This window comes from Pongo abelii, chromosome 6 (genome assembly GCF_028885655.2).
Source record: "Pongo abelii isolate AG06213 chromosome 6, NHGRI_mPonAbe1-v2.0_pri, whole genome shotgun sequence".
In the NCBI taxonomy this organism is placed as follows: domain Eukaryota; kingdom Metazoa; phylum Chordata; class Mammalia; order Primates; family Hominidae; genus Pongo; species Pongo abelii.
The window spans coordinates 69,128,923-69,156,910 of record NC_071991.2 but is presented as its reverse complement, the minus strand read 5'-3'; the positions used below and the strand labels follow the sequence as shown (position 1 = coordinate 69,156,910).

Below are 27,988 nucleotides of genomic sequence, written 5' to 3'. Positions count from 1 at the left end.
CTCTGAGGTCTGATCAACTCATGGCATTGAAGAGAGGAGGGAGATAAAAAGAGAAGCAAGGAATCACAAGAGTTTGTGGGGTTTTTCCCCAGTAATAGACAGGAAATATCTTAATAGATTCCATTCCTCAAAATATGAACATGGTAAATTTTCTTACAGATTTTTAAATGTGACTTAATTTTAGGGCCAATTTTATTGGTTATTTCCCCCATCTTTGGGTTTCCAATGACATAGTGAAGTAAACTGAGTCACAAGACCTGTTTCCAGTCCAAACACAGACATCAATTTAGCCCCTTCTTTATACCTCATGGCTCTCATATGCAAAATTAGGAAGATACAGGCATGGAACAGAGTGGAAAAGATTCAACATTTTAGAGTCATACAAACTTAGTAACTATATGACATTGGGCAAGCTACTGAATCCCTGTGAATTTCAGTTGTTAAACTGCAAATTAGAGAGAATAACAGCTCTCACACAGTATTGTTATGAGGATTGAAAGAAAACATGTACGGAAAATTTCTGGCACATAGTAGACCCTCAAATAAATGTTAATTTCCTCCCTTCTTTTAACTTGGGTATTTCAGTTCCAATATCACATCAAGTCTTTGGCTCCTTAATTTGGGTAAAAACCACTTGGGAAAGAAATTATCCAGTTTTACCACTATTGACTGTTTTGTAACTTTTTTTTTTTTTAATTGGCATCAAGTCTGTTTTACAGCATAAGATAGCCTATATCTTCTTTAGGATAAAAATAAAAACTGGAAGAGTGCTTTTACCTTATCAGCAGTGAGGAGAAAACTGGTATTTCCCTTGAGAAAAAATTTAAGATTATTTGGGAGAAAAAAAAAGGAAGGACAGGAGGAAGGAAGTTAGTTACGCAGTTAGAAGGTCTATAAATTTAAAAGGAACAAAGTAGGAGAAGGTATTTGCTGTGGTGCCCTCCTGTTAAGATGGGTTAGGTATTATGCATAGAATGACAGTCATCTTTCTCTCTCCCAAAATGAAATATATATATATTTTTCTATAAGACTGAATGAGTTTTTGGCAGGAATGTCAGTTCAGTGAATGATTCTGTGCTCTTTGTAAGAGGAAATGTATACTTTACAACTTTGACCTTTCTATATTTTTCATATTTGGCCTGGCTATGTATTACAACCATTCCTTTCAGTTAGCAATTAAAATCTAATTTGCAGCTGCCTTTATAAAATCCTCCCACAAATGAAAATTGTAAAGTCCTCTTGTTTGATCTCATATGATTGATATAATTCAGTGTCATACGATTCAGTATTTGAAACACATAAAATGCCCCAAATACGAAGAAAATGCAGTAAAAAGTCACTGGCCATTGGCACCATTGTTTTAATTTGTCACACAGTATAAAACATAAATGAAGAAAAAAGGAAATGAAGAAGTAGTAGTAATTTACACCTGTCTAGAAAGTTTGGCACTGCATCCCCAAGTATAGGGAACCATTTACAGGGGAAACAACGTAACCAGATACGATGTAAGTATAGAAGATGAGATCATCTATCAACAGCAATCTTTCAAATTCATAGACACTTCTGGATTCATGAGCTGAGAATGAGCCACGCAGAGGACTGTAAAATTCATTTGTAGTGTTTGAATTTGTTAACACACATTCTCAAGCTGTCTTTGTTACGAGATAGCGCTCATGTTATAAGTGAAAAAATAATCAGATAGAAAACACCTCAGTTCATTGAAATCATGACAGTCTTAAACATCAGAAAGACAAAGGACAAAATGGAGCTCTGAAGTGCTATTTGAAGTAGAAAAGTAAGTCAATTTAGCAGAAACTTACAATCATATTTTCCTCCCCAAAATATTTACCTGCTGTTCTTTCAAAAGACTCATTTGAATGAATGAATTAATTCCAATTCATTTTAATGCATTTGTCTTCTGTTGGGCATAATTACATTTTTCTTTTTTTCTATACTTCAAGACAGAATTAAGTTTCTCAAGAATTTAATAAAGACAAAAGAAAAATAATTTATAGACTTATGAATTATCCATACCTCTCTTCTTACTTTCCTCCTATAAAACCCAACATAGATATTATTTCAGCTTCCAGATCAGGAGAGGAAAGTGAAAAAATCTATGTTAGTAGTTTCTCTAGAAACAGGCAACTCAAAGTCAAAATCTAGGATTCAGATGATGAAAGGAGTAGGCTGTTTCAGAGTGAGACAGGAAAGAGTAACTGCTATCAATATTGCCTATTTGGGGCCTAGTATGTATTAGAAAACTTTAAAATAATGTTAATAAGTAAAGTATCGCTTATACTTTAGGACCTGTATAGCCATTCTTGGGTTAGAGAAAACATACAGGAAAAATGATAGACATTATTACATTACGGGGAAAGTCACAAAAACCTGAAAGGATACGTAAGGACCTCAGCTATATAGACCAGGGCTTTTCAAACTTTAAAATGCAGACAAATCAACTAAGATCTCATTAAAATACACATTCCCAGTCAGCAGGTGTGGGATGGCACCCCAGATTCTACATTTCTAACTCCCCAGGCAATGCTGATGCTGCTGGCCTGCAGATCACATTTTAAGAAGCAAACCACCAGGTCATGACAAAGGAGACAAGATTTATCCTAGAAATTGCATCCAGGGAAGTCTGAACATCCAGTGATCTTTCTCACCAATTATTTTCCTTTCAATGGAACTCACTAAAAAACACTAAAAAAAAAAAAAAAACTTCTAAAAAACTCCTTCTGCCTCTCCCATTCTTTTCCTTTCAAAGGAACTCACTCTAAAACACATAAAAGTAGCTAAAATTTTAAAACAATCATAGTATGACATTTTACTAAGGTGAACAAATTATTTAATCTAACTCTCAAACAGGCTGTGAAGTAAATAGTTTTATTATCCCCACTTGACAGAAAGAGGAACTTCAGCTTAGAGAATTTAGTTAATGGTGTCAAGGCCACATATACAGGATTTAGAAGCAGAATTCTGAATCAGACACATCTGACCCCTGAACCTAAATATCTTAGTCAATGTGACTACAATTATCAAGGCATTCTTGAATGAGTTCTTTGCTCAGTTGCAAACAAAGAACTAGATACAAAAGGTACTGTAAAGGATATAGTTATGCAAGAACTTTAGAAGACACCACTATCATTGCTAGCTTGTAAAATGGGAGTCCCCCGGGAATAACTGCTCTTAACATTAGAGATTGTAAATGCATGATGAATAGGAACCTCAATGCAGTAAATAATCAACTGCAAGAACCAGAATGAATAAAAGATGCGGATAAAGTACTTGATGGATTCACCTCCTTAGACTACAGAAAGCACATATAGACTCTAGATAAGGATATACTAGAGGCTCCACAGACTTGAACATATGGGATAGCCCTTAAAGCTTCATGTCGGAAAAAAATAGCTCTTAAACTTTAGAATCCCTAAAGGACCTTTACTATTGAAGGGTACACTATTAAATATTTTATGCATTCTGTTATTTTTAAAGGGTGTAATCCCTCCTAAGGTGTGTTGGCCCGAGGGTCTTTGAACCAGTCCAGACCAGAATTAACTAGGAGTCATCACGTTCATTATAAGCCTGCTATAATTATGTTTGCTTATTTCACACTGTTTAATATACTCCCTTCTGTTAAACTACATCACAATGCCTTCAGCACCTGTTGCTTATTTCTGCCAGGCTGAAAATATGCCTTTCTCTTTATTATTCATGTGTAAGGATAAGATGAACTTGCCAAGAGTTGTCATTCTTGAATGCACCTGCCAAGTGTCAGACTTTAATAGTTGAAATGCTTATAGCATATGCTGTGGTTGCTGCAGCTACCAACTTCCAGTGTCCAGTATTTCATAAAGGATTGAATATATTCATGGTGACAGATTAATCTCTTGATGTATACATATGTGACAATATGCCCATGGGTGTATACCATGTTGTTTATATAACACATCCCCAGGTTTCCTTTTGCTAAAAATACATCTTGCAGAAATTTACTACCTTACACCTTCAACTTTTTCAAATCAAGAATAAATCTCTTGGACTATAATTATAGATTTGTTGGTAGTTGCTCACATTAATGATGGCATTAAACCATGTACTTAAAAAATAAAATTAGGTTTATGGCTACAAGTTTGAAATTTTCTTCCTGTTTTGTTAAGTTCTTTAGTTTTGTTTCTAAAGATGCCTAATACTTTTTCCACTCTTTTTAAAGGTCTTCCATCCGGATAGAAGTGAGTACTTCCAAGCTACATTATTCAGAAGTGAGCTCAGCTTAGATAAATAGACACGGTGAAACTATCTAACTGCTGGGGCCTGGCCAGTTGACCCTGGGAACACTAGCCCGTTATGTAAAAGACAGCAGCCAACATCCTCCAGTTAGGCTTTTCCTTAGACATAGATGAGGAACAGGACCTAATAAAGAGTTGCTCATTCTTGAATCCTATGTAAAGTACCCACTATGGTAAAGATGGGAAGGGAAGCCATCTCTTTTCCATGATTTATTCAACTTTATCCTGCCAATATTTTTAGATCTTATCACTGAAGTGGAATGCAGAGAAAGAAGGGTAGAGAAGGCTTTGTAGAATCCTGGCATGTGGCTAATGCTAAGAAAGACAAGAATGGAGATGTGCTGTTGCTTTCATTGCTTTACCACATTCCCAAGGACAGGTGAAGGCCTAACAGTTTCGTTCAGTTCCTGGGCAGCCCATGTGCTTCAGCATATCTTCCTTCCCTGCCCACATGAGTATGTGTCATTGGCAGCATGTGAACCTCCCTTTCTACACAGATATAAATAAAATGCACCTATCTCATTCTTGGAACTCATAGTGAAATGGATCTTGGCAGCAGCCCTATTTCAAGAGCACCCTGCCTCAAGCAATCTCAGAACCAAGGACAGTTTTCCCCTCTGGAACAGCATAGCAAAATATTCTTAGGTCTTTCCCTCTGCTTCTTCCTTTTGTTTCAAGAACCTAGGCTGGGAGTGGTGGCTCATGCCTGTAATCCCAGCAGTTTGGGAAGTCCAGGTGGGCAGATTACTTGAGGTCAGAAGTTCGAGACCAGCCTGGCCAACATGGTGAAACCCTGTCTCTACTAAAAATACAAAAATTAGCCTGGCATGGTGGCACACACCTATAATCCCATGCACTCCAGCCTGGGCAACAGAGGGAGACTCTGTCTCAAAAAAAAAAAAAAAAAAGGAAAGAAAGAAAAATAAGAACCTTCATAGTATAGCACCAACATGGGATCAGGGACTTTTCTCAGAGGAAGACTTTCCAATGACATTATTTTTGCAGCTCCTGGAACAAGAGCTCTTTCTGCAGAGCCACAGCCAAGCTGGATTTTCCTCATTCTGAGTTACTTATGGTGACTCGGTAACAAAACCTCCTTGGATAAGGATATGGTTCAGTCACAAGTAGGATTTTCTCAAAGCTGTTTGGCATACTTAATTTCTAACTGATGCCACTGATGACATAAAACAAGGACAGAGGTAAACTTGAAAACACAAAGCATTTTCTGGTATACTCAGAATAAGCTCATTTTACCCAGCTAAGAAACAGAGCAGCTGCATGTAAGTCCTCTTTGTTCCCATGGGCTGCAAGTCTATTAACTAGCTGGTAGCATGATTGGATAATTATCTAGAAAAACAACACAAGAAGAGGGCTGCTGGCCTTCAGCATACTCAGAAAAATACAAAGGAGACAGAGTTGGACCTCTTTCCATTAGGGCCTAGGCCACTAATCAGAGAATTCCAAAGAGAGTTCTGTGCACAGACACCACTAAAATTTAAAAGGAGATTAGAGACCTATTTCCATCCAGAATAATTTGAAAGGCCTGACATGTACCATTAGATTGTTTGATGAACATTTCCAGAAGAACGAGATGTCTGTTTTGACTTTTGCAGTGTGAGTAACACATGTCGAAAAGCAGGACAGAAGGCTTATTTTTCTTCAGATAGCAGAAAATTTCTCTACTTGTTAAGAAAGTATGGCAGCCTGCTTTTGTCTTTCTTTTTCCTTTGTAATGTGAAAGTCCTCCCAGATAAACCTTTGTGGTATACAACTTGGTTTTGACATCCTGGCTTTATGCCTCTGACTGTTTATAAGTCATGCAAGGAAGTCATCTATCTTGACCAATCTGACTCAGACATATTTTCCATGTTAATTACACATGTTTGGACTGACATTGTAGTGATACTATTTCATTTGTTTAAAACAACAGAAGGAATAGCTCTTTAACTCAACAAATGTAGGTAAAAATTCTTCCCAGGGTAAGTGTAACAAGTCTGGAAATTATAAAGTCACAGGCACTGGTGGCTGAAACCCCAGAGACTAAGACGCTGATATTCTGCAAGGATCCCTTATTTAGATTAAAAGCATGTTGGAAAAGTACAACATCATTATCAAAAAAATTATAATTATAATAATATATGTGTTAGGCACTCCAACAAGATTGGCATCCTAAAAATAATCACCAGTTTAAAAGGAAGCAGAGGCATTTTTTACTTTGACCCAATGGAAATGTTCAAATTTGGCTGTGTTTTTGAGCAGGACTTCAACATTTTTTTACACTTACCAGAACACCAGTAGTTAACCCCGTAATGGCCAACTGCTAGTTATTATTCTACATTTGGTCCACAGCTGCATGGTTGTACTCACTTTATTGTCGTTTCAGCCTTCAACCCATTAGCTGCCTGGTGACCGCTTGCATGCAGAGGGGCCTTTGGTTAACTAAATCCCCATCAGGATCACAGCTGTTGTAAAATATGTGGTGACAAAAATATCCATGTGCAATGCATTGTAGATAAATCTGTAAGCCAATTTAAGCAAAAGTTGAAAAGCAAAACTTGAAAAGGAAACGAGGGGACTAGTTGGATTCCCTGGCTTCTGAACAGTACAAACTACATTTCCTTTATTTTTAGGAATACCCATCATAAAATTCCTGTGTTCCCTGCTTTATGCATTGGATGATGAGGGCTGAGTTTCAAAGTGATAGGCACAATTCAGCAAAAATATTCTTTTCTAACCTCCTTCACTCAGCAATAAGAAGATGAATGTCATATTAGATAATTCAAGCAAATTCCTCATTTTTGTGCAACTCTAAAAGTCAACATTAGTATTTATTCAACTATATGTCTCAACTTAAACCCCAAATGTTTGTCTCAGTTTCTCCAGCTAAGAGGCTTAGAGGCTTAGCTCTGTGCTATATATGTACAAATGTATCACACCATAATTGTTTAAAGGCGCCAAAGCTGCCATGTCTGACGCACCTACCAGACTGCCCTAGAAGTATCCTATAGGTAATTATGGTTGGAGTTAGAATGGCCACCCCATGTCTGGTTATGATATTGGGAGATTTTGCTTCTCACAATTTGAAAACATTTAAGAATGGGAAGCAAACAAAGAATTAAATGACTTATACCAAAAAGATGGGATGGAGAAATCCATTTTCTCTATTTTATAATTGAATGCCAGTCTTTTATCACTTTTTCAAGACCCCAAATCAAGTGACAGATGTGATCTGAAACTTTCTTAGCTCTAACTAAATTTCAACCCACCAAGGGGAAGTTATTTCTGGTTCTAATATAAAATTTAGTTTTTTATGTGCCGGTGCTTATTGATTGGAATCCTCACCCCAGATTCTGTTCTTTCCATTTAATTATTAAGAACGTTTCTTAAGTCAGTGACCTAGAGTTTTCTTTTTAGTTAATTAATTTAAACATGCATTAAGTACCTACTATGTGCCAGATACTAGAGATAAAATATTGAGTCACAGTCCCTGAAGGCAAGGAACCTAAGGTTCAGAGGCATGTAATCTTCCAAGTGTAAAAAATGAAGATTTTTTTTCCCCTTCCATTTGTCCTCCTTATATAGTGCTAAAAATGATGCAAATGACAGGGAAAAGTGCCATTAGCTCCTTGTAGCTGTTTACCCAACTTGGTAAGGTAAAAGACAATTGCTAAGGTATGTATGTTAACTATGCATTAATGGCTTATTCACTCATTTCTCAGTAATGTTCACTGAGGAAAAAATATTAATTATCAGGTAAATATCTGGAGCATAACCAGTGTATTATGTGTGTAGCATCTAAAAATTATACCAGACACAAGTTTTTATCTTCAAGGAATTTACAGTTAAGTTGGAGAAAACAAAATTTTAACAAATATTTTAAAGATAAAATAGGTTGCATTGCACTTTGTATGTGCATGTGTGTGTAATAATTGATTTTAAAAATGAGAATTGTTAGTTTTATAGATAGGAGAGAACTGCCCAGCAAATATTCATTAGTTTAGATTCTCATTATCTCACATCGTGTTGCTCTATCCCAATTAGGAAAGAGTAGGTGTATGTCCAATAGGTGAAGGGTGGGGATCAATCAGAGGAAAGTGCGCCCCAGAGGAAGACAAGTTCTCAATCTAGTCCAAAGGTTTAACTTGTAGCGTGGCTTTCAGGCTTTAAACTGTCTTCAGCTTGGAACAATGATTAAACTTCCACTGATTTCTCATCAGAAACAATGGAGCCCAGAATATAAGGATAGCCTCATTAAACTATTGGAAGAAGGAGGAAGAGAAGTAGGAGGAAAAGTTTAAAGTTTCAATTGGAGATATAGGATTTTACCCTCTGAAACTACAGATGATACAAGAAAAAAAAAAAAAGAAAATATAAATGAGTTTATCCTCACTTTTTTCTGAAACTTGATACGAGTTTTAGAATCTGCCAGATGTTATGTATCTAAAACAAGGGATAGACAGAGACTATACTTAATAAGAATCTAAAAGATGGCACACCTACATAGGAAGAATAACAAAAAACAGTATTTCCTAAAGTTGTAACTACAAAATTTGTATAGTTTTAGAAAATGTTATGGCTGTACCACCACCTGAAATTGACTTTTTAAATGTAATATATAAGCTTAGTATTTCACTTAAAAGTGAAAATATTGTACTATAAATTTGATAAATATTGGATAACATATATTTTATTAAATAATATACAATCTTTAATAAAAAGGAAATGTATGAACCAGCCATTCATTCACAATATGGATAAACGATTGATAGAGAATAGATAGAATATCCAAGCACATTTAAGAAAAATACAAGTTAAAATAACTTGGTATCATTATTCGTGATCAGATAGTGACAGCTGAAGGGATAGTAAGAAAACAGGAAACAAGCATTTTAAAATAGCGCTGATGGGTCTAGAGACACTAATTTCCTAAGCAGCAATTTCAAAATGTGAATCAAAACCTTTAAATTTTCCTCACCCTTTACCAAGCACTTTATGTAGTAATTATGGATGTATTTGAGGATTGAGCTACAAATCTGTTCCTCTGTTGTATGTATAATACAAATGAATGGCAGTTTTTTTATTTTAAAGAAAATCTTAATTCAATATTCAAAAACACTAAAAAAATTGTATTTCCGATATTTTTCAAAAAGACTTTTGAATGGGAAATTCTAGTTATATCCATAATCAGAACTAAAAACCCTCATGTAGTTGTCTTCCCTAAAATCCTAGTCATTACAATGTGGCAGCTGCTCCCAATATCTCTGATTCTCTATGAAAGCTTTCCAAAACTATTTTCTAGAATTGCTGTTTCTTCTCTCTTGCCTCTTTTCTTCATCTTTACAGTCTTAATAGTAGCATGCAACACTCAGAAAAAAAGTACATTTAATTTTGTACAAACTGACTTTTAAAAAATCTCCAATTGGCATTCATGTAAAATCACATATGCCAATAGTTCCAAAAGCAGATATAAGATTTTTTTTTAGCAGTGAATTCTAAAAGATACAACGGTTTTTAACTAAAATATACTTTATTAAGTAAAAATAAAAGCTTTTATATTACTAAATTTCATAAGGTAGATATCAAAATAATGAAAGATACATTTTATGTATCTCTTGAGCACTATTGTTTTATTATAATTATTTAAAAAGTGACTATATAACTATTAACCAGGAAGTATAATTAATTAAAAATTTCTGTTTTCAATAATGCTGAATAATGGAAAGAAGCGAAATGTGTTTCCTTCATTTTTAATCAAGCTCTGCCTTTCTAAGGTGTAACATATACAGTACTAACTGAATGTACTAACAGTTACATTCATCAAGACCACATAACTGGAAAGGAAATGGCATACTCCAGAGAATGCCTTAAAGAAATTAGGAGGCCTATGTCATTAGTTGGTCTTTGTTTTCAATTTTGGATTACATCAAACTTATAAAAACTTATATTTATAATTAATCCATTAAAGCAAAAGCAAAGTTTAGAAAGAGAACATTAATCAGTTCAATTTCAATAAGTACACAGATTACATAGGCCAATAAATCATGCAAGCAGCTGTGTCTTTTTTTTAAAGCATTGGTAAATAATCAGTTGGACTGAAATTAATTGCCTCCGTTCTACACACCCCTACACTCAGCAGTGTGAAAGTGTCTGCATGCAAAAAATAAATATAAGATTTTGTCATAATAACAATATATTACAAAATTATTCAGCATGCATAACAAGTAATACATAACAGTAATACATAACAAGTAATACATAACAGTAATACATAACAAGTAATACATAATAGAATCATAGAATCATTGAGTTAATATGTCTACAGTCAAACAAATGAGTGCTAAGAAATTAGAATGCAAGTTTTCCCAAAGAACATAAATATTTTTCAATGTGTGAAAATTCATATATATACATATATGGGTTTTATTCCTTTTGTGGCATTTCCATAAACAATTGTTTTATTTACTCAATTATGTTTCTTAGACTCATCAATTTAATCCAATTATTTCTGATTATAACCCTTCGAAATATGGGTTTCTAGGGTTGACTGTGTGAAATAAGAATATATAAGTTGTAGATAACACTTCATTGTACTCTATGAAATTGGGATGATGATTGTGAACAAACTTTGTTAATTCTGAAGAGTTCTATGAAGGTGAAGGGGGAAGTAAAGGAGAGCTGCCTCTGTGTAGTTCCTTCCCAAGCACTCCTGCCATCTTGAGCACCAAGAATAAAACTGAACTGTGTTGCTCACAAGGAGCTCACAGCAGACAGCTTCAGGCTTTGAGCTGCCACAGAGCACAGGTGCCCTAAGGCCTCTACTTCATCCACTTTGCATTTCAGCCAGGGAAAAAAAAAAATTCCACACCCAAAAACTTCCTAAAGTATCTTTCCTCTCTAGAAGGTAGAAGTGAGAGAAGGCTGAGACTGTTTGTATGTTATGGATTCAAAACTATCCCTGGAACTGATTACTCTTTTCCCTCTAGAGACCTAATCAGGACTAATCCTATCAGGACTCACATTCCTGTTTATTTTGGTCAACACTAGTTTTAAATCTCCCAAACTATTATTATCTCTAGAACTGCTGAGAGGCCACGTAGCCTGGACACAGACTCTAGAACCCAATTGCTACTATGACCCTGGGTAAGTTGCTTAAATTTCCAGCATTTCAGGTTTTTTCTCTGTAAAATGGGGAAATAATATCATAAGGATGTTAGGAGGATTAAATTATAACATTTGTTAATCATTTAGAACAATGGCTGACACATAGTATTTCCATGTAAGTATTTGTTAACTAAATAAATATAGTATATCCCCTAATGTGACTCAAGCCTGCCCTCGCTCTCAAATCTTTGACCTAGGTCTATGAAATTCCAGAATATGTAAGGCCAGCTTCACAGGTATGTGATCTGTAGAGTCATACACAGGATCTCACACTTAGAAGGTTCCACACTTAGCATAATGGTTATCTGTCACCATCTTGGAATTCTTAATTTTAAACATGATATCCTGCATTTTCATTTTTTACTGGGCCCCAGAAATTATGTAGCAGATCCTAAACAACATGCCAACAAGAGATACCCTTATAACTTCAAACTCACTCTTCTCTGGATATTCTCATTAGCTTCTTAATTTGAGTCCTGCTGACATTATTTTCCCTACAACGAACAGTATAAATGGAGGATATTTTTTCTTTATACCCTATATATCATAGTATCACCAGCCAAGAAGTTGGGATACCTTCTGCTTCCAATTTTCTTTATCACCCCCACCCATTTGAAGCTTGAACTACTAAACTACACATTGTACCTCCTTCCTACTGTCATATACTGACCCATTCATTCTCAAATTTGCTGGATTCATTTCCTTCCTCTTTATCTTCATCTCTTATTTCTTTGACATATTTTGAAATGGCTGCAGCAGGGGTTACCCAAAAAAAACCCAGGGTTTGTTCTCCTGGTGAATAACAAATGACTCTCAAAGAGAATGCAGGTTTTGATCAAATAGGAGTTTTATTACTTGGCACAAGTAAGGAGAGCACTGGGTGTATTCTCCAAAGCAGTGTCTCCCGGAGGGAAGGTGACAGGAGGGTTTTATGGGGTGATGGAGAGGGGAGAGGGTGCATCATCTCATGTAGAGGAGGAGTCCCAGTTGCGCAGACGTAGTGAGTCATTATGCCAGCTCATAGTTGCATGTTATGGTAAAGAAGACACAGCTCTTTCCAGGCTAATGAGGAAAGTTCACTAGGCTTCATCTACAAATTGTTGGGGTCTGTCAGGAGCTGGTTCTAACCAACTAGTTGACTGCAATCCACAGTTTAGGAAGAAACAGTCTGCAGGGCAGGAGGCGGTAAAACAGGCTGATTGCTCAAATTGATTAAATTCCTATAATCCCCGAAGACCCTCCCAGTTGGCTGACACCAGCCTACTAAAATAGCCCTGAAAAACTGTCTTTTGTGGGGGAAATATGCATCTGCAGAGAATCTCCATTAATCCAGGCCTTTCCTAAATCTAGAAGAGTGAGAATCTGACACCTTTAAAGGTCTGAAAAGTAACATTTGCCATCTATTCTCTCTGAAGACTGTTACCTATGAAGCTTCAATTACATAATAAGGAAACCTTTGCTAGCCAGGCCTCTTCCTTTCTTCCTCCCATAATCTGTCTTGCCACTAAAACCTGGTCTACCACCATAACTTGTTTTTGGCCATGCTCTGAGCCCTCATTCTTTTTATAACCTCAAGATGGCATATAAGCTTCTGTTTTTTATTGGCGGTTAGGTCTTCATTCTGAAGGCTCCCATGTACACATGTTAAATACATTTGTATGCCTTTAGTCCTATTAATATGCCTTTGCAAGCTGATTTTTCAATGAACCTTTGGCAGGCCAAGGGGAAAGCTTTCCCTTGGCCCCTGCATCATCATTGTTGATAACTTAAGAATTCATAGGGATGAACCATTCAAACCCTGCCTGTCAGAGACCTTCCTTCCTCACTGCCAATCACCTTTTCCTCCACCAATCCCCAGCCAGTGGTCACACCCTTGACACTGCATCAGCACTAACTCACCATACCTCAAAAGCTTAGAATCAATCCCTCTCTCCTCTGGCTGCCACTTGCTGTTCTTTGTTTGCATTCTCAAGTACTCATTTTGTAATAATTCTTCAAACTTAAATGAAACCTCTAAAACATTGACTTTGCTTTTCATTATCTTTCTATGTGCTTCTGTTTCCTCTTCCCCCTTTACCTGGCTTTTAATCCATGTTTCCTAATTGAAGTAATTATCTTTTAATTATTTTAACTTGCTGCTCTTCCCTAGCATCCTCCCCTGGAAACCCAAACACTGATTAAAAACCATTCAAAAACTCTTTTTCATGCCAATGCCTGAGAAGCTGAATATAACTGTAGAAAGTCACACACTACGAAGAATAAAATCACATTAAATTTATGCTAAAATATCCATATACATAATTAACACTGCCTGACAAGCCTATTCTCCCCAGTAGAATTGAGACAGCCAGGTGGGAGGGGGTTCCTGCAGAAACTCCAACCAGCCTGCCCGCTGGGGTGGAGCCTCAAGAAGTTCACCCTGTTTGCAGAGGGGAGGAGCCTGGCCCCTCCTCTTCCTGTGTGGAACCTGAGATTCCAATGGCCAGGCCATAAACACGCTAGCAGGGACCCCGGTCTAGCTAGAGTCTGTTTCCTCCTTCTTTTCCTTTTCACCCAATAAAACCCTGTCTTGGGTAGGCACGGTGGCTCACGCCTATAATCCAAGCACTTTGGGAGTCCGAGGCGGGCTGATCACGAGGTCAAGAGATCGAGACCATCCTGGCTAACATGGTGAAATCCCATCTTTACTAAAAATAAAAAAATTACCTGGGCATGGTGGCGCACGCCTGCAGTCCCTCAGTTGGGAGGCTGAGGCAGGAGAATCGCTTGAACCTGGGAGGCAGAGGTTGCTGCAGTGAGCAGAGATTGTGCCACTGCACTCCAGCCTGGAGAGTGAGACTCCAAAACAAACAAACAAACAAACAAACCCTCCTTATTCACCAAATTGTCTGCGAGCCTGAATTTTTGTGGCCGTGGGACAACGAACCCTGCCTTTAGCTGAACTAAGGAAAAGTCCTGCAACAAAATAAAAATAAAAAATAAAAATAAAACCCTTTTGTATTTTCTCTTCTCTTCAAACTACTGCCCATCACTCCGCTCCCCTTCGATGCAAAGATACTGGGATGATTTTTTTCACACTCACTGATCTTTTTTCCTACTCTTTACTCTTCAACATACTACACTGTGGCTTCTTTCCTCATCACTCCTCAAAATCTTATCTTCTTTAGGTAATTTGTGGCCACCATCTTGTCAAATCTACTTTTCGATTCTCCTCTTCCTTGACATTCCCTGGCATCCTATGGTTGGCATTCTCTCTTTCTTGAAACACTCTTTCCCTTTGGTTTCCGAAAAATCTGACACTTTCCTATCTCCCTCCTACATCACTGGCTATAATTTCTAGGTTTCTCTTTATTCTAAATAGTTGCCTGACTCAATCCTTCTGTGTGATCTTCTTGGTTGCTCTCTTATACATACCATTTCTCTAGGGTACCCAACTGTCCTGGTTTGCCAAGGACTGAGAAGTTTCCCGGGACTTGGGACTTTCAGCGCTAAAGCGGGAGTGTCCTGAGCAAACCAGGAAGTCTGATCACACTAGATCTACATGCTGATAACTCCCAAGATTATGTTCCCAATCCAGACATCTCTGATGAGTTTTAGATCTGCTTGGATTTGTAATATTCATTTCAGACTTAAATTTTTTCAAGACAGAACTTGATTTTTGCCTTCAAACTCTTTTCTCCTTATGTTCTATCTCCACAGATGTCATCAGTAATTATGGCAAAATAAACTAAAGCAAAGAAAACTAAAAATATTTTATGGCTCCTTGTTACTCTTCCCTTTTCCTCACCCCTGTCCAAGCCACCATCAGCTCCTCCCTGGACCACAACAATAGCCTCCTAATACCTTCCTTAATTTAACTCCTGTACCTTTGTAATCCATTCTGCACAATATAATCTAGGGTAACTCTGGCTTTAAACTAGAGTTCTTTTGGAAAACATATGTAAAAATTCACTTGTTTATAAAACATTTTGGTGAGTTTCTTTGCTCTATGAATAGCAACCAAATATCTCTCCAGGACTTACAACAGTGTTTCCCTATCTATCTGTAAAGAGATGAGTTTGTTTTACTTTTGTTGTTCTATTCCACTGTGGACCTATTTGCACATGGTTAAAAGCAGTTAGCAATGAGATATACCATGCAAGTTTGAAACACCTGAACTTTTCTATGTCCTGAAATGAGTCCAGTGATCAAGTGCTGGAGTCTCAGCAATGTGAAAAGTTAACGTAAAGGTTTTTAACTTTCATGACCAGAAGTGGTCCACAGCCCAATTTTACTCTGATCTTAATTTATACAACCCATTCTTTTGCCCCTGAACACAGAGGGCACCCTGGCTTCTTTGTCATTCAAAAGAGCTATTAGGTCTATGGACTCAGCTTAGAGTGTTTTTTGCCCAGCTCTCCACAATAAAGGTTGTTGTTATCCTTCAGGTCTCAGCTCAAATACCCTCTTAAGAGAGGCAATCCCAAACCACCCGTTCTAAATTAGCTGAATTATTTCCTGACTCATCATACAGTTTATTCTCTTTATAACATATTCTAGGATATTAACATCTATATTTTTCCAGCTTTATTGAGGTATAATTCATACATAAGAATTGTGTATTTAAGGTGTACGAAGTGATGTTTTGATACACATACTTTTTGTATATCATTTTTATGTTTTAATTTAAAACTTTTATTATAATTATTTTCTTTTTAGAGATGGGGATCTCACTATGTTTTCCAAGCTGGTCTCAAACTCCTGAGCTCAAGCAATCCTCCTGCCTTGGCCTCCCAAAGTGTTGGGATTACAGGTTTGAGCCACCATGCCTGCCCTATATATCACTTTAACTTTTTTATGTCAAACAAATCTCTATTCTTTGTGGATATCTAGTTAAAAGGTTTCCCTCAACCCCTATATTGTTTATGTCACTTTGACGATTTTGTTCTGTTTTATATTTAAATTTTTAATCAATTGAGAACTATTGTATATAAGATATAATTATTATATAATAAAAATATATTTTATATTTATGTATGTACATTTATGTTTGACATATATGTATGTAAATTATACATAAATATAGCTAAATATTATATAGAGGGGGAATGAGACAAAGAGAGAGCCTTCTGTCCAATTGGACATTTTGCAATGATGGAAAAGTTTTATAATCTGCATTGCCTGATAAATTAGACACTAGCCACATGTAGCTTTTGAGCACTTTAAAATATGGTTAATGTCACTGAGGAGCAGAATTTTTAATTTTTATTCAATTTTAATCAACTTACATTTTAATGTAAATAGTGCTGCTTGCTAGTGGCTACTATATTGGATAGCACAGACATAGTGAGAGTGGGTCCAGCTTTGTTTCTCTCGGGATAAATAGCTAATTGTCAGCCTTGAGTATTAAGTAAGTCATTCTTTTCCCACTGAATAAAAATATGAATGTTGCCATATATAAAGTTTTCATATACAGACATCTATTTTCCAGATTGTTTTTTCATGGATCCATATGGCTAAAAACCATATTGATTTGATTATGGTTGACTTTATAGTCTGACAAATAATGTGTAAAGCAAGTTTCCCAGCTTCTCATTCTCCTATATCAAACTTTTCTTGGCTGTTCTCAGACACATATTTTTCCAAGTGAACTTTAATATCATTGTATCCAATTCTAAAATCAACACTTGATGAAGTTCTATTCGGAAGTGTCTTGAATTTATAGAACAATTTGTTCAAGAATTGGCATTTTTACTGTATTAATTCTTCTTATCCAAGATCACAGTATGTTTCTCCATAGTTCAGATGTTATATTATGTTCTTCAATAAGATTTCTCAGACACTTTTGCATAGATCCTGTGTTTCCTTTTTTAAATTATTTATAAGGTTATTATGTTGTTTATTGTAAATAGAGTGTTTTTCAATTTTCATTGCCATTTGCTTACAGATAATATAGACAAAACGGTTGATCTGTACTTATTTATCATGTTTCTATCCCAACAAATTCACTTATTCAAGGTTTTATTCATTGGTATTGATTTTAAGAAGAATCTTGGGAGTTTAGACATACAGTGTTATTATAAGAAAAAAAATCTAATTTTCCAATGTTTACACTGACTTTAAGTTTCTTAGTTCACCATATCAAAGTAATGGTGGTAGTGGAAATTCTAACCTATTTTTCATATTACTTAAAATGAGAGTTCTGTGATTTAGAACCATAACTAGATTTGATTTGAGGTAAATTATTTTGGTGGATTCTGTAGTACATTTTTATTCCTAGAATTTTTATTTAACATGCTTATTAAATATTATATAATCTTTTCAGGATTAGTTGATATCATATGGTTTTGATTTTTATAGATCGATACAAACAATTTTACTGATAAATTCTGATTATTTGGAAATCTTTTATTTTACAACTATTTTTGCATTTGTACTTATATGTGAAGTTAAGCTATACTTTTGAGTGTTTTCTAATTTCATAAAGCTTTATATTAAACTTTTTATGAATAGTCTGTAATAGCATAAGTAACTTGGAAATTATTTAGTTTTTAAAGTTTTGATAGAACTCAGCTGTGAAAATCTGTAGTCCTTGTTACTTTTGTTAGTGATAGATTTTTAACTTTCTCAATCACTATTATGATTATTGGGTTTTTTTTTTACTTTCTTTTGCATCATTTTGGAAATGTACATTAGAAAAACATATTTTATCTAGGTTTTCAAATTTGTTGCCGTAGAATCTTTAATTGCATTTCTCTAGTTATACCTCATATTTCATTCCCTCTCTTGTATATTCTTTTAACCAGACTTCTTTTTCGTGCTTCTCAAATCACACATCCTTTGAGATTACATTTCCCCTTTGGGGAGTCCTGAGACTCACAGGAACTGAGATGATCCCATGCGGGCTTTCCCTCACGCATGGCACTTATCCTGTGGGCGGACTCAACCAGTGCGCCCTTTGCTTTGAGAACCTCTGAAGACAAGAGCCACTCCCATGTTCCCTCTCCCTGACTCATCTATCAGCTGCAGCCAGTCACTCGATTGTGACCCTTAGATTTAACAGATTGCACCCAGAAGCCAGTCTATTGTGTCTCCCATAATCTGCCATAGATTCCCATCAAGCTCTCAGTTCTAGAACACACAGCCTGATATCTAGCCTCTTAATAAAATTTTAAGCGTATAATGCAGTGTTGTTAAATAGCAGTAAAATGTTGTATAGTAGGCTTCTAGAACTTATTCAATACATTCAAGCTTACTTACTCTCCAACTATATCATATTGCTTTCTGATCCAAAGTGGAAATTCATTTTTCTCCTGTTTAGTGTGTACCTTATAATAATAAATCAATTACAATAGTAAAAAAAAAAAAAAAAAAACTCTTCCTTTAGATCTGAAGTGAAGAATAAAGCACATTCCCATCCTCTGCTTTTTTATCTTGTACTCACAGCACAGCTATTTCCAAATAATTTCACTCTCTAAATTATAATAGCAGTTCAGTCTCAGAAAACTGAAATGACTCTAGCAGTTATAAGTAGAAAAAGGATCAATTTATTTAATTACTGCTTGCCAAATTTTGGCAAGGTGGTGATATGGTTTGGATTTGTGTCCCTGCTCAAATCTCATGTTGACTTGTAATCCTCAGTGTTGGAGGAGGGGCCTGGTGGGAGGTGATTGGATCATGGCAGCAGATTTCCCTCTTGCTGTTCTCATGATAGTGAGTGAGTTCTCAGGAGATCTGGTTTTAAAGTGTGTAGCACCTCCCCCTTCACCCTCTTTCTCCTGCTCCAGCCACGTAGGATCTGTCTGCTTCCACTTCATCCTCCACCATGATTGTAAGTTTCCTAGCACTCCCAGCCATTTTCCTGTACAGCTTGTGGAACCATGAGCCAATTAAACCTCTTTTCTTTATAAATTACCCAGTCTCGGGTCGTTCTTTATTTCAATATGAGAAAGAACTAATACATGGTGAAACAGCCTCTGAATTGGCCTGTAGGATTGACTCCCAGACAACTGGAGAAATGACCCATCAGAAATTGGCCACTTGTGCTACAACCTAGAAACAACCAAAACTATGTACCAGGTTCTACTGTAGTTCCTGAGGATGCAATAGTGAACAAAACCAACAAGTTTCTGTAGTAACAAAACTTTACTTTTAGGAGTAGAGTGGGGATGAGAGTCAGGGAGAAAGAAAGGTAAATGTAAAATATATATTATGTTTGAGGCTTATGATTGCTATCAAGACACAAAGCAAAGGAGGTTTGCAATATCGAATAGATTAAAGGAGGGAAGAAAGCAAGATATGTTAATAGAGAGGGGAAGAAACTCCCAGAAGGAGGAAGAGTACCTGGCATGTTAAAGAAATAAGGAGGCCAACGGGGTTAAAGCAGAGTAAGCGAAGAGTTAAGTCATAATAAAGTGTAGTCACAAGGTGATGAAAGTAGGGGGTCATACAAACCAAGAACTCTTATTGGGGCTGCAAAGCAGGTTCACCAATTACCAATCCTAAGGGAAGACACCCATTCAATGTAGGATGGCGAAGATCATCACTATGGAACCACCAGGAATAGGAATCCAAACACCTCTGCCCACTGCATTTTGGGCTACAGTTTTACTAATTGCCTGAGTCCAGTGAGACAGATCTCACTCACATGCAACAAGTTATATGAGCAGATTTATTACTTACAGACAGGCAGTAAAGGGAAAGAAGAAGTTTCAGATCCATTGTGAGCCAGTCACTCAACTGCCTGGGATGGATAGAGTCTACTGAACTTGCTTTGCTTGTGCCATAGCTGAGGGAATTTAAAGACACCCTGCCCAGCTTATACACCTCAGGGGCTACATTAGTGGTCCCCAAACTTTTTGGCACCAGGGACCGGTTTCACGGAAGATAATTTTTCCATGAACCAGTGGGGTGTGGGGAAGGGATGGTTTCAGGATGAAACCGCAACTGTTCCATCTCAGATCATCAGGCATTAGTTAGATTCTCACAAGGAATGCACAACGTCGATCCCTCACGTGCACAGTTCATAGTAGGGTTCGCGCTTCTATGGAATCTCATGCAGCTGCTGATCTGATAGGAGGCAGAACTCAGGTGGTTATGGTCGTTTGCCCGCTGCTCACCTCCTGCTGTTTGGTCTGGCTCCCAAAAAGTCACGGATCAGTACCGGTCTGCCGCCCAGAGATTGGAGACCCCTGGGCTACATGACCCACTGGGAAAAGCTTTGAAGGACATTTTGTTTCCAGGGGAGAAAGGAACAAAGCCTCAGATTCCCTGGGCACCTCCTCCCTAACTCAAGATACTACATTCCCTAGGAGGGACAGGAACAAGTCCCAAGCCATTTCAGGCAATTCCTTACTATCTTAAGATATTGTATTCCCAGCACATTCTATGGTTATTCTGAAAGCTGCATGCAGGAAGTAGGGGGCGAACTGGGTCCGTGCAAGACCACCCAGAAAACTGCCCTGCAGGGACAAGAGATGCAGGATCACCAGTTGATCCTGAGATGGGAGAATCTCCTGAGGCCAGCAATTCAAGACCAGCCTGAGCAACATAGCAAAACCTGTGGCTCAGAAAAAAAAGGAAATAGAGAGAGAGAAAATCTTCCATTGTCTCATTGTTACCCTGGACTTCTACCTATGGCATCCATACTGAGGATTGAAAGCGTGCATTTGCTCTTTCTTGTATAAAAAAAAAAAAAAAAAAAAAAAAATCACGCCTGTAATCCCAGCACTTTGGGAGGCTGAGGCTGGCGGATCACGAGGTCAGGAGATCCAGACCATCCTGGCTAACATGGTGAAACCCCATCTCTACTAAAAATACAAAATATTAGCCGGGCGTGGTGGTGGGCACCCACAGTCCCAGCTACTCAGGAAGCTGAGGTAGGAGAATGGCGTGAACCCAGGAGGCGGAGCTTACAGTGAGCCGAGATCATCGCACCACTGCACTCCAGCCTGGGTGATAGAGCGAGACTCTTTCTCAAAAAAAAAAAAAAAAAAAAAAAATTGTCAGAATGGTCCCAGTCCAGACCCACACTTTATCTGCTCAAAATTTTGTTCCTTTTTGGGGAAGAGGGAAACAGAGGTTCCAAACCTCTGTGGGATATCTTAAAGTAAGAAAAGGAGGAAATGTAAGCTAGCATTGATTTAGCACCTAGAAGGTGTCACGCATCAGGCTAGGAACTTCCATCTTATCTAATCCTTGTAACTATTCCACAAGGTAGATCATATTAATTTCATTTATGTATGAAGAACCCTGATTCAGAGAGAAGATAAGAAATTTCTCAGGATCACTCGGTGTCAATGCAAGTCTGTCTGAACCCAAGCCCCATGGTTTTGCCATTTAACTATTTTTACCCTTGAAATCTCATTACTTATCTCAACAGACTGACACACATAAGTATGTGTGAACATATTTTAATTAAATATTTTTTATATTTTCTGCATGTACTATCTTTTTTTTTTTTTTTTTTTAGACAGAGTTTTGCTCTGTCACCCAGACTAGAGTACAGTGGCATGATCTCGGCTCACCGCAACCTCTGCTTCCCGGGTTCAAGCAATTCTCCTGCCTCAATTCTCAGCCTCCCAAGTAGCTGGTATTACAGGCACTCACCACCACACCTAGCTAATTTTTTTTTTTTTAAGTAGAGACGGGTTTTCGCCATGTTGGTCAGGCTGGTCTTGAACTCCTCAGGTGATCCACCTGCCTCAGCCTCCCAAGGTGCTGGGATTACAGGCATGAGCCACAGTGCCCGACCTGCATGACTGTCTTTTGGGATAATGTTCCACATCTCTCAGCCATTTCTCTGACAAGAAACGGTGGAGTGGACCTTAGAACCCAGAAGTGGCTGTCTCCAAAGCATATGTTGTTTTCCCTATACTATACCATTTTCTATAGCGAAATACAAATGATTTTGGATTGACTAAGCCTCAGTTCCCCTTTATCAATATATATATAATTAAGGGTTGATATTCTTATCAACTCAATTCAGTTCCCTTTTATCTATCTCTCTCTATATATATTCATATCTATCTATCTAATTAAGGGTTGGTATTATTTGGCAAATTTACAGGACTTACATTTATCAAAGCAAATTTCTCTGTGTCTTCCTTGCCATAAAGCAATGCCTAGAAAGTTCTGAACTCTTGCCTTGAGGCAGCCCAGTTATTGTTCAATCTGACAACATGGTGCCTTGAGTTTGGGCGTTGGAAGATGCCAACCATGTCAGCAGCATAGAATAGCTGAGGTGTGTTTGGCATGAACTACCTAGTCCTCCCAGAACTACTCTAGTCCTTGCAGTTTATTATACTGATATGCTCAGGAGTAATCATCACTCAATAGTCTGGACTTTGTCCAGGCCCAGATTCCTGGACTTCTCTGAAGCTCTTATAATGGCCACACAACCGAACTGTATTAACTGCTGAAGACCACCCAGGAGTAGCGTTCAAACTGGATGTGGCCATATCAAATTTCCCAGGGCTTCCCCAAGCTAAACTGGGTCACCCAGGACCACCCAGAGGCAGAACTGCAGATGAAGTGGAGTTTTGGTTTGGACTCAACTTCCAAAGAATGTGTGTTGTCTTCTCCAGCACTGAGAAACCAGGCTAGAAAGGCCACAGCCTACTCACTCATGGAAACAGCTTGGATGGAATATATCATCCCACCACTTGGCTTCAGTAATATGTATAGCATCAGCTGTCCTCATCTAAGAATCACAGGCTGTGAATCCTAAACTGTGAACTTTCCAAGAATGCTGCAAAAGCCATCTTTCTCATCTACCCTATCCAATAGATTGAGGAAAAATGGAACTTTGTCTCCTCTCAGTCATCTGATTCTTGAGAAGTTGAGAATATTTTACTCAGGATTTTATATAAAATTATTAACTGGCTAATTATATAGTGCACTGCAATTTTTGGATGAAATTTATTATATACATAAAAGATATCAGCATTTTTTGTCATTCAGCTAATTTCTTTGTGTGAGTTTTGAAAATAAACATCCGTATCATAAAGATTATATCAGGATGAATCCTGCGAATTGACTGCAGTAGGTTGGGATTTAGTACTTTGTTTTTAAGTCTGATTGTGCGGGTGCTACAGTTCAACTTGCATGTAGCTGTATGTCTTTGTTTCATATAAGCAAAAGTAGAAAGTGATGAATGAGCATTCTCTAGCTGAGAAATTTTGACCTTCTGAATGTGTATTACCATGGCCATATTCCAAGCCGTTCTATTAAGTCCCTTGAGCAATTCCAAACTGATATTGTTATTTAACAGAAATTTTTCTTGTGTACAGATGTAAAGAGATACTAGTATAGTTACACTGCAAGTCACCATATAATCTGACTTCAGCATAGACATGTCTCTGAAAAACCTAGGATGCTGCTTTTCCTTCAGCCATCCATCAACTCAATGACAGAATGTAAGAAAATTCTATTATTTTCCACCTTCCCCCAAAAACCAAGAATAAGAGGTTTCACCAGTTTATGAAATACTTAAAATTTCATCAAAGATAGATAAATTGATGCCCAAGTGATAGTTTTGTGAGAAAAGAGAAAATCCTAGTAGATTTATCTATTTCTTGAATAGGAAGAGGGGTTAACCCAAGAGTAATTTGTCACCCACCATGTGGAATCAATTATGTCAGACTGAGCCATCAATTAAATTGGAAGGCATTGCCCTTATGCTTTCTAGATTATAGAAAAAATCTTATACAAATGAGAAAGAGAAAGCAGCAAGATTGTACCTGGTTGATTCAAACCCCTGCTTTCCTGCAATTCTATTACCAAATATTGTCTTTCATCACGTCCAGGATTTTCACCTACAACTGCACTGCAATACCAACATCCAGTTACACATCCACACCACTGCTTAGCAGACAGACTAAGAAATCTCTCCAGTTTAGTCATTTATGTGTCAGCAAGCAGGGAGCCCCACTTCCCTCATTGCCAGAAAACTTACTTCTGCAACACTGGAGTGATGGCTAGACATTTACAAGCCATTTTCTTTGGCTGACAATTTTGTTTTTAAACCCTTAGTGAAGCATCTGCAACTACTGTTTTATTGAATTAATTTCAAATGCAGTTGTGTTTCCAGTAATCTATGACAGTTTTAAAAGATTGAAGAGACCAGGAGTTGGAGACAACAGTAGAGCAGATGTATTTCATTGGGACTTGTTAGCATCTTGCTAAACTATGTTATAGAGATTTTTCAAGAGGCAAACATCAGGTCAAGCAACAACAAATCCTTTTTAACCATACAAAGTTTTACGTCAAGAGGTAAAGCAGGAATACACAAGCCATAAAAATTTTAGCTCAACATGCAAGCATTACACATGTATATAAAATTTAAGATGAATGATTTTTAAAATCCTGAAAATATCACAACAGATTATTAATTGTAAAGAAAATACATTTGTTAAAAAAAAAGGGCACCTATGATATGCCAGACACTGCTCTAGATTTGTGGAATTCATCAAAGTCTAACGGGCTTGACTTCAAGGAGTTTCTGTCCAAAAAGGGTTGGGGGGCAGGATGGGTGGCAGGGAGCAGACAGGAACAAAGAAAATAACAAGCAAATTACAAAGCTTATAGGAAGACAGTAAGTACAATGAAAAGGTGAACAGGTGGAGTAGGGGAAGGGAGCTTCCCAAGTACAGGGATTGGAGGAGGAGGGCAGGTCAGAGAATCTGAGTTATCTATATATTCTTTGATAAGGTGACATTTGAACAAACACTTGAAGGAAGTGAGGGCATTAGCAAGTATTTTTAAATATACTTGCAATATTATACTTGCTATATTTTAAATATACTTGCTATATTTCAGCTCTGTTTATCAGATCAGTGTGTAATTCTCAAATCCATAGAATTACACACTGATCTGATAAACAGAACTGAAGACTAATCATTAAAATTTTAGAGAGCATGAATGGTAAAAATACACTTGCATCTCACTTGGATTGCTTCTCCCAAGGACTTCTTTTCCACGCCTCTTTCTTTGTTCTCATTTCTTGCTTTACTCTTCTGTTTTTCCTGCCAAATTCATGTGCTTTCTCTGTTTCTGTATAAGCACTTTTAAAATTAAGTGAATAACTAGAAGTGTTTCCAGTATTACTATCTTCTCAGGAAACCAACAAGCCCACTTACCTTATCCTTGCTGTGAACAATTTTCTTTACTGAGGTGACCATAAGAATCAAGGTAAAGTCTATGTCTCATTTAATGATTTTAAGTGTGTTCCTGAAACCCTTGTCCTAAAATGAAAAGCTACAAATTGAAAAAAAAAAACCTTCCAATTTTTATAGATTTGAACATACATCAATTGAACAGTGAAAACAAGTTTGTATAAACAATAAATAATGAGAAAGTAAGATCTAGTTCAAACATAAGATGTAATGTAATGAAGTTTCTTATGCTCACCAAGGAAGGAAGCGATTGAATTGGGGTGGCAGTTGGTGCACATCGTCAGGCAGACATTTGATATCAAAGTTGGATATGCTGGATGTATTGATTTCCTCGGGTTGACAACAAATTATCACAAGCTTGGTAGCTTTAAAAAGGCAGAAATTTGTTCTCTCATAGTTATGAAAGCTGAGTCCAAAATCAAGGTTTCAGCAAACTGTCTGGAGGTGGTAAGGGAGAATCTGTCCCATGCCTCTAGCATCTAGAGATTGCTGGCAATCTTTGTAGTTCCCTGGCTTAGAGAAATATCACTCAGCCTCTGTCTCTGTCTTCACACAGCATTCTTACCTGTGTCTCTGTGGCCAGATTTTCCTTTTCTTATATGGACACCAATCATTGCAGGACCCACCCTCCATTGTGACCTCATCATAACTTGGTTACTTCTGCAAATATTATTTTCAAATAGGGTCATATTGAGGTACCAGAGGTTAGAACTTGAACTTAACTTTTTATTGAACACAATTCAGCCCACTGGATAAAAAATGTCTTTTCCTTGGACCACAAGAAATTAAAGGCTCAACCTGAGAGCAGTTCAAAACATAGAAAACACAAGTGTAAAATAAACTGAAGATTCAGAAGATGCTTCCTCTTCATTCTTCCCACCTGGCATACCAACAAAGCAAAAGTGGCTTTTTAATCCAAACATGATGCTCACTTTTAATTTGTTCCACGTGATACTCTGTGATTAGAGATTATTATGTTAAGTGGATAAATGTGTCTTTTCTAAAATATTATTAATTTAGTATATTGTATTCAGGGTGTTTTGGGATTTAAAAAATTGTTATTTCCACCCCCCAAAAAATGTGACTTTGAGAAAAGTGAACTGTGTGGTAAAAGTGTTTAACTGAATAGTCATAACATGAAATAAATACACATCTTCAGATTCATGAACAATCCCGCTGTGATCCAGATAATTTCATAAGGACTGAAAGCAAAATTTTCAATGTATGCCATTAAATAGGCCCTTAAAAATTCTCAAATACCTCTATGGTCTAAAATTTCCTCCAATGGAAAAAGAAATGGTTGTTGCAATGTAGAGGCTTCAGGGTCAGGTAAGGGATCCTCCAGGTTCATTTTTTAACAAATGAATTTGCATACCAGATATTATGAGATTGAATTATGTCCCCCTAAAAAAGATAGGTTTAAGTTCTAAACCCTAGTATCTCAGAATATGATCTCATTTGGAAATAGGGTCTTTGTAGATGTAGTCAAGATGAGGTCTTTAGAGTGGGCTCTAATCCAATAGGACTGGTATCCTTATAAAAAGGGGAAATTCAAGCACAGACAGATACTATGTGGAGATAAAAGCAGAATGACATGTAGAGATGAAAGCTGAGATTGAAGTGATACATCCACAAGCCAAAGAACACAAAAGATTGCCAACAACCTACCGGAAGGTAGGAGAAAGCCATGGATCAGATTCCCTTTCATACCCCTCAGAAGAAACTAATCCTACCAACACCTTGATCGCAGACCTCTAGTCTTCAGAACTGTCAGACAGTAGGATTTTGTTGTTCCACTTGGTGAGACTTTGCTATGACAGTCCTAGCAAACTAATACACCAGCTTTGGTTGTAAAAGTGACTTGCCAGAAAAAGTTAAACTTATTATATGCCATGGACTGTAAAGATTGGCCTTGATCAATGGAAACCTCAAATGTTGAATGTCAGAAATCTATCCTATGCTGTAGTTTTCCTATACAATCTCATCCATACCTTTCCGAGTAAGTGTGTTCTCATTGTTGCTCCATTAACAATGAGAGATGAAACTTAGCTTCCCATAGCAAGAGTCATTGTGGATGAAGTTCTGTTTCTTCTCTTTCAGTTTGGTTGCTTAACTCTAAACAGAAGTCTGAGATGGCACTGAAATGCTACATGTATGTGACAGTAACTCTTCACTCCCAGTACTATCTCCATTCTTTACTTCTTCCTTTGTAAGAGAGAATAGGGAAAGGCCATGTACCCAGCTATAAACAGCCTCACTTGCTTAAAGAATGGTCTATATCTTTTTTTCTTTTTTTTTTTTTTTGAGACGGAGTCTCGCCCTGTTGCCCAGGCTAGAGTGCAGTGGCGCGATCTCGGCTCACTGCAAGCTCCACTTCCCAGGTTC

At 37.2% G+C, this 27,988-nt stretch overlaps 1 protein-coding gene across 23 annotated transcripts in view; it reads right to left on the bottom strand.

Annotated features, from left to right (window-relative positions):
* LOC129060378 (protein PPP5D1-like) overlaps nucleotides 1-26,200 on the bottom strand; it is a 272,742-nt gene extending 246,542 nt beyond the window's left edge. For 11 of the 23 annotated variants that reach the window (XR_008527034.2, XR_008527042.2, XR_008527033.2 and 8 more), the window contains exons 1-2: nucleotides 25,839-26,180; nucleotides 6,657-6,807 (exon numbers count right to left, since the gene is read on the bottom strand). Coding sequence is in view for 2 of the 23 variants with exons in the window: in XM_054559427.2 (XP_054415402.1) it covers nucleotides 25,839-25,881 (43 nt within the window). In the remaining 21 variants the exon portion in view is untranslated. Of the gene's footprint in view, nucleotides 1-6,656; nucleotides 6,808-25,838 lie in introns of all 23 variants that reach the window. The other 12 variants (XR_008527032.2, XR_008527041.2, XR_008527040.2 and 9 more) reach the window with 2 other exon arrangements.
* Nucleotides 26,201-27,988: the final 1,788 nt, after the last annotated feature.